Source organism: Tasmannia lanceolata, unplaced genomic scaffold (genome assembly GCF_043159265.1).
Source record: "Tasmannia lanceolata isolate RefF3 unplaced genomic scaffold, GAP_Taslan_0.1 ptg000003l, whole genome shotgun sequence".
Lineage (NCBI taxonomy): Eukaryota > Viridiplantae > Streptophyta > Magnoliopsida > Canellales > Winteraceae > Tasmannia > Tasmannia lanceolata.
The window spans coordinates 3,897,923-3,905,967 of NW_027518680.1; the positions used below are offsets into that span (position 1 = coordinate 3,897,923).

Sequence of the window (8,045 nt, forward strand, 5' to 3'; positions counted from 1 at the left end):
TTTCTAATTGTTTTTTTTTTTTTGGCAAGATTTTCCCAAATATTATTTTCTCGAATATGTAAGATTAAGAAAAAGAGAGTGAAGAAAAGAGGGCAAAATCCCATACAAACAAAGGGGGAGCAGCAGCGCAACCCCACCACCAAAAAAAAAACAAACAAACAAACCACGTAACCAAGCTAAAATACCTAGAATATAGGCATCCCATGCCCAAACATCAATATTGGAATCAAAACACTATAATTTGTGAGGCAATCTATGGAGAAGTTGCTTCTCTATGACTATGAGAGAATTTACATTCCACTTCCTTCAAAATGTCAAGGATCTCTCTGAATAAGGATCCAAACGTCCAAGATGGGGAATACTCCATCCTGTGCCAATGAATAGTGTCGAGAGAATCACCATCATTCCATAACTTAGAAGCACTGATTCTAGGGATCAGCCTAACACCACTACAGATCACACGGACTTCCACCTAACTAAAAAAAATGTCTCTTAGGGATGCTAGACATTTTGAGGAAGTCCAGAATAATATAGGTCACCTCTCAGTAAACTCATTTCTAAAGATAAATTCAATACGCTCAAAGCTCTCCAACAAATTAAAAAGAAAAAAACATTACCTCCCCAAAACGGCATCCCTCTAATTCCCATCCAGTCAATACCACCAACTTTGGTGAGCATTTGCTAGATCCTTGAGACACTCATATTTCCATCAGAAGTTTTATTTATAATATGAAATGTAATAAGAAAAGATCGCCAGAGGAGATAAATTAGTAAAAAGAAATCATTACTAAAACAAGGGTTTCTAAAATGGAAAAGTTACATTGATTGGAACCTTCAAGTGGTTAACAAAATTAGTCAAACCAAATTAATAAGCTAGCCAACGATCAACGGGATCTCTTGTTAGAAATTTCCCCTGCTAGCTTTATGATAACCTGACACTACAAATATCCTTATACTTTGCCTCTTCAAAAAGGTCATTTATACCGCATAGCATAGATGAAACTCGCGTCTGTTTGAAAGCAAAGGAAAGAAAAAGTAGTGGAAAGAAAGTAATTGGAAACCACAATAACTTGTAGCTGATCATGTGCGGCTTTTTGTTCATAAAACAACGATTAGTATTATTGGCACGTATTACAAACCAGTCTGTTCATAGACTGATGGATAAAAGGAAAAGTACAACAAACGAATCTTGTTTGATAAGATGTTACTGTCCTATGTGGAGGCTGCCTAGGTAGGATTTAAAGGGCATAGCCCAATGTACTCCATCAGCTCTGGCATATTGGAACATGTTAGGCTAGGCCCACAAACCAGCCCTATAACCCCACTTAGGACCATAACATAAGAAGATTTGCATATTCAAAAAAAAATAAAAAAAATAAAAACAATGCTCAAGAATTCCCTATCCACAACTTACTTGGAATCAACAGCTAACATTCTTCCTAACTGATGCCTTGAGTTTCCTGGGTCGGAAAGTTGGATATGTGACACTGGGAAGAACCTACAACAAGAGTCAACTTTCATTAAACGAATACCGAATCAAAATCACTTCATATTCAAATTAAGAACCAGGCAATAAAGAAAGAGTAGACAACCTGTGCATATCCGTGCAAAATGTAAGAAAAGAGAGCTTCCCAGAATCTGAAAGAACAACTAAAAGATCTTTCCCATGCGTCTAAAAAAAACGGTTGCAATCAAATCAAAAGAACAAAAAATCAACTGCTTTGAGAAATAAAGAGTAAAGAGACTTTAAAAACCTGTGGCAATGACGCACGGAAATTCTCGTTCCAAGGTAAGATGGCGAGATCTTTGATCGTACCGAAAACAGTCTGTTCAGAAATCGACTGTACAATTCCATCTTCACCAATCGCTGCTAACTCAATCGATGTTTCCTGAAAGCAATTATCAACAATAAACTAGGTTTAATGAAAGATAAGTGTGCCGATTAGGGTCAGTCAGTTGTAGATTACATCAGAAACCTTGAATTCAAGTGCTCAGAAGGAAAATAGGGGAAAAGGGAAGATTTTAGGGCATACCTTTCCAAAGACGACATCGGAGGAGGAAGGAGAACGGAGATGCCCTTGAACGGCCTGAAGAACGACGCTTCCCCTGAGAACGCACTTTGCTAAGTAATGGACGCCTTTTGATTCTGTACCTATGTCTGCAATCGCCATTCTAGATTTCCTGTAAAAGCTAGGGTTTGGGGAGAGCTAGGGTTTGATGCTTTCTCTCTAGAGCTAGTTGGAGAGAGGAAAAAACAAGGGAGTTTTGCAAAAGAAGTCTTCTACGTTGCTTTATTTGCAAAAAGAGTCTCCTATTTTGTCAATTTGCAAAAGCGTCATCACGTTTGAATAAATTTTGCAAATCAGGTCGTGCCATCAATTTGTGACCAAAATAACCAAGGTGGATTTTCTAAACTAATAAAAAGACCAAAATGTCTTTATATAGTTATACGTGAGGGCAGACACGCGATTGGCGTGTGCCTTTCATTATTGATTTTAATTCGTCTTTTATGTGAACTTGGGATCACTAAGACAATCCGAATTCCACACAAAAGAGACTGACAGAGTCGCCACCTAGATGTGGGATCTAGGACCCATAATTAACCAGAAATCTAGACTCGCTACCTGGTTACAAGAATGGAAGGTATGGGGATTTATCCACCATATGCACCATTCCTGCCCGATAATCGGTCTTCAATTCTAAAAGTTAACTCTTTTAAATTTATTTTAAATGGCTCATTCAACCCTATGTTAATGTGCGAACTAAGTGACATGCATCCTAAAATCTAATTTCAATGGGAATCCTAAATGTGTGTCTTGATTTATTAATTTGTCTGGGTTCAATCTAAGTGAAAGTTCTCCTAGAATTCTAATTTCATGGAAAGCCCTAAATGATTTGATTAAGCATTTATAAGAAAATTAATATCCAAAACACCACAATTTGTTGTGGTGCCGACTCGCGGGTGGTATGCCATCAAACATCCAAGCTGCCTACGTACCCAAGCCTCACTGGGATCAGAGTCGACGTAGTTCGGTGCACCTAAGCTAAGCTACATATGCCTAACTCAACTAAGACACCGACCTAGACGGGATTGACTGTTTCAACAGTTTTAAGAGAAGTTATTTAATTCAAGTTGAGGATTTTATTATTTTAGGATTCCATCTAAGATGCTATATGATTCTTATCTAAATGCAAGTTGTCCCTTAGACTAATGCAGGTTAGCCTACATCCTAGTTTACTAGGCTTGTCCTACGGAAAGATCGGGTGACTAGTGTAACTAGACCTATGGCACGGTTGCTATACATAGCAAGCGTCCGTGATGAGGCTGGACTCCTAACTCTAGGACTCCCTAAAACTTAGGACACTACACGACACCAGTGTTCCTAAAGTGGGCTCTAATGGTTCTTAAGACGGAAACCATAATCCAATGGTTCCGAGAGACACAAGACAAATCGATTTAAATTCTCGAGGTTAATGAATTTTAGATTTCAAGGATTTTCAGTTTTTGGACATTCAAGGATTACCAATGGTTCTAGGGTTCACCAGTTTCGGCCCAGGATAGCATCCAACGAAGGGAATCGTGCGCTCTTTCCTTGCGCAATTTAATACTTAGGTTATAGCATCTTATTGCCTGGCATATCTCAGGATTTCCGTGGACAGTGAACCTCGGAGCCAACAACGTGCTATAGCTTAAGTATTCAAATTTGTCAAAGATCGGTTGCAATTGAGATACGATTATGGATGCATTGGCCATTTTTCCAGGGAAATCTAAAGATCCCAAGATTTCTGTTTCAATGTATTAAGGATTAATATATGACAGAGATTTAAGGTTCTTTAGAGATTTTCAGGTGATTTTCAATTAATTTCGGATTTTCAATGGATTTTATCAATTTTAAGCATATGAGTGATTTTACAAGTGAAATTGTTGCAAACGAATTCGAAATGAGTTGAAACTTATACAGCAGCAAGATATGATGAGATGTAGCTTGCTGGAAGATTTTAATAGTTTTTTACATTAAGCTCATATTTAATTTTGATTTAACAATTAATTGACCAGATTGAAAAAATAACACAGAAACTACTAGAAATAGAAATCTAAATTCCATGAAATTTCTAAATTAGTAAGATATAAGTGAAAGTAGCATGCTGTGAGATTTTCATGAATTTAGAAAACTATTTACTATCAGTTTCGGATTTTTCAATTGTTAGACCAGATTATGAATTAACACTACATCCCATGTAAAACAAGATCCGAAGTAATTGAAACTTTTATAGAAGCAAGAAATATGAGATATAAGACTACTGTAAAAATTTTAAGAATTTTCTTTGTGATCTAATGTCAGTACAAATTCCCCCAAAATCTGCTGATTTTCAAAGAAAGCATAAAATTATATACCAAACAAAATCCAAAAATTCTCACAAATTCATGGTAGAATGTATCATTATCATATTATTTTCCCACGAAATTTCATTATTTTTGGAATCTGTTTAGTATATCGTTTAGTTTTCTTTGTTAAAAATCATGCAAAAATCCGAAAATATACCAAATAATTCTAAAAAAAATTCCGAGAACGGTGTACCTACCTGTGATCGAAATCCTCGCCGAATCCGAGAGCCGAAAAACTCGAAAATCCCGCCTCCGTGCGATCGCTTCCGCTTTCTTTCTCTTTTTCCTTCTTTTTTGTTTCTTTTTCTTCTTTTCTTGTTTCTTTTTCTTTCTTTTTTCTTTTCAACCCCACATAGCAACTTTGTTAGAACACATGATAGAAGAGAAATGAGTTCTTCCTCTTACTCACCCTCATTGAACCATTTATAGCAAAGGAATGGGAGGGTGGTGGCCACCATTGTGGACTTATTCCATGGTAGGTGGCCACCATTGTGGACATATTCCATGGTAGGTGGCCACCATTGTGGACATTGAATTTTGACATGTGTGTGGCCCCATGCATGTTTTTTAAAGTCCTTTTGAGTAGGTAAAAGATAATCCAAATGGGTCCCATATGTGACCAAATTCCCAATTGTGCATAAAATCATATGCCCCACTCCAAAGTATGATCGGAACCGTTCATTTGATGGGCGACAATGTGATTTAATTTGTGCTCCGCTAATCAATCCTATGGGCTGATCCAAGCCATCCAATAGATCAAAATGTGAATATGTTACCCCATTTTTAAATCACTCCCATTTGATGATCCGAACCGTCCATTTGATGGGCGACAATTGATGATCTTGACCGTTCAAATGGTGGGTCGCAATGTAAATTGGTTGTGCCCCCTTAAATCATTCCTCTATGACGATCCAGACCATCCAATGGATGGGTCCCCTACCTAAGTAGGTTGTGTCCTCCTAAATCATTTCAATGGGCTGATCCGAGTAACTCAACCTGATGATCGTAACAAAATTGGTTGTTAAAACGACTTCTCTGAGATCTTGACCGTTCTCTTGATGATCATCTTTAGGTGTTGGATCGAAGTAGGTTCAAAACTCATTTTTCACTAAAACAATGCGCGGGCCACCCTGTTTGATCCAAATCTAAACAAATGCTCAAGACGGGCCCATCAATCGGATCCAAATTCTCTCTTGCTCGAATTCTTGGGAATAATCTCTCTCAACACTTAACGGAAAAGTGCGAAACATGGCGGAAATGATTGGATGGGGTTTCGCCCAAGCATAGCGAACTTCGGTCCGATCAAAATGGGGTGTCTACAGATGCCCCTCTTTGGCAGAGCGTGTGTAACACGCGAATGGCAAAGCTGAACAGACGACACATTTTGACTGACCCAAAAGCAAAGCAAATTTTTGGGTTCTCGGTTTCTAAGGGTGGTATTCACAAGGGCACACAACAAAGTAACATTAAGAGACTCATAAACAACAAGCAAATGGGAGATAACCTCTCACCGACCCGTAACTCGACAATCACGACATCTCAATGAGATGGCTTCTCTCTAATACTCACAACTCAACTATTTAAATCAATACGCAAAGACTCTTTTAAAGCAAACACAAACATACTCTGTTAAAATAAAGCTTTTAAGAAAACGAACCCAATGAAATTACCTCAAAGAAAGCAGACCACTATCGATGCAGACGTAAATCAACCCTTCAAACAATATCAAATCAAATTACTCAAAGAGTATGTAACACTCATAGAGTCTCAAATCAAACACTCAGAGAGCTTCAAACACATAGAAATCTTTATACTCAAAGAGCCTCAACTACCCGAAGAGTCTGTAACACTCAAAGGGCCTTAACTACTCAAAGAGTCTCAAATTAACGCAAAACATTTATACTCAAAAAGTCTCAACTACCCGAAGAGTCTGTAACACTCAAAGGGCCTTAACTACTCAAAGAGTCTCAAATTAACGCAAAACATTTATACTAAAAAAAGGTCTCAACTACCCGAAGAGTCTGTAACACTCAAAGGATCTCAACTACTCAAAGAGTCTCAAATCAACAAAGATCATTTATACTCAAAAAGTCTCAACTACCCGAAGAGTCTATAACACTCAAAGGATCTCAACTACTCAAAGAGTCTCAAATACATCACAAAAACATTTATACTCAAAGAGTCTCAACTAACACTCAAAGGATCTCAACTACTCAAAGAGTCTCAAATCAACAAAGATCATTTATACTCAAAAAGTCTCAACTACCCGAAGAGTCTGTAACACTCGAAGGGTCTCAACTACTCAAAGAGTCTCAAATCATGGCGAAACATTTATACTCAAAGAGTCTCAACTACCCGAAGAGTCTGTAACACTCAAAGGGTCTCAACTACTCAAAGAGTCTCAAATCAACACAAAAAAACATTTATGCTCAAAGAGTCTCAACTACCCGAAGAGTCTGTAACACTCAAAGGGTCTCAACTACTCAAAGAGTCTCAAATCAACACAAAAAACATTTATACTCAAAGAGCCTCAACTACCCGAAGAGTCTGCAACACTCGAAGGGTCTCAATTACAACACAAAACACATTTATACTCAAAGAGCCTCTACTACCCGAAGAGTCTGCAACACTCGAAGGGTCTCAACTACTCAAAGAGTCTCAAAACATTTATACTCAAAGAGTCTCAACTACCCGAAGAGTCTGTAACACTCGAAGGGTCTCAACTACTCAAAGAGTCTCAAATCAACACAAAACATTTATACTCAAAGAGTCTCAACTACCCGAAGAGTCTGTAACACTCGAAGGGTCTCAACTACTCAAAGAGTCTCACATCAACAAAGGAATTGCTAAATTATCTCATAAGATCCCAGATTTATATGCCCGTGGTGTAACACGGTTCCATATAAATCCAGATTTGTATGCCCGTCATGCAACACGGATCCATACAAACCCCCTCGCAGGTATGCCTGACTCCCAACTTGTTAGGTAGGGACACACTGCGGACACTTAAAAAGTCCCAAATGCCACGCTCAAAGAGTCATTCTTCTTATTATTATTATTATTATTTTTTTTTTTTAGAGATTGAAGCTTTACCAAAGCAGCACGAACCAAATACTCGACAGGAGAGCTTGAACCAAAAGAGCATGTTCAAACTCTCTAGTCTCTATTTGAGGAGAATGTCCATTTCAAATATCAATGTGTATTTGACATCTTTTATGACGTGAGTCATAAAAGATGCCCCTAGTATGATTACTTCCATAACAAAATTCATTTGGAGAGCAACACAAGAAAAATGGGCCAAAGGCTTTCATTAATGTACACTTGGGGTTACAAACTTTTCTGATGAACACTTGGGCTTATAAGGCTCTTAAAAATACAAGAACATGGTTCTGCTCAAAATCCTGCTTCATCACTGCCATCTGCTAACGTTGGAACTGGGCTAAAAGCCTATCAATCTTCCGAACTCTGCTCTACTTTGTACTTGTTCACAAAAGCCACAAATTCTCTGCTTCTCCTGAGAGTTCTGCTTTACCCTTTATTTTTCTTGCCACCCCGGCTTGGGGAGGGATTTTAACTAAACAGGATTCTGACAACTGACCTCGACTCAACAAGGAAACACTTTGACAAACCACGAACGAGACAACTGACGAACACACGA

The 8,045-nt window shown here is 38.1% G+C and overlaps 1 protein-coding gene across 4 annotated transcripts in view; it reads right to left on the reverse strand.

Moving 5' to 3' along the window:
• LOC143848153 (Cleavage and polyadenylation specificity factor (CPSF) A subunit protein) overlaps positions 1-2,259 on the reverse strand; it is a 39,864-nt gene extending 37,605 nt beyond the window's left edge. The window contains exons 1-4 of one of the 4 annotated variants that reach the window (XM_077357001.1): positions 2,034-2,258; positions 1,755-1,889; positions 1,593-1,672; positions 1,415-1,498 (exon numbers count right to left, since the gene is read on the reverse strand). In XM_077357001.1, coding sequence (XP_077213116.1) covers positions 1,415-1,498; positions 1,593-1,672; positions 1,755-1,889; positions 2,034-2,171 — 437 coding nt within the window. In that variant the 5' untranslated portion in view covers positions 2,172-2,258. Of the gene's footprint in view, positions 1-1,414; positions 1,499-1,592; positions 1,673-1,754; positions 1,890-2,033 lie in introns of those variants that run through there. The other 3 variants (XM_077357035.1, XM_077357011.1, XM_077357020.1) reach the window with 3 other exon arrangements.
• Positions 2,260-8,045: the final 5,786 nt, after the last annotated feature.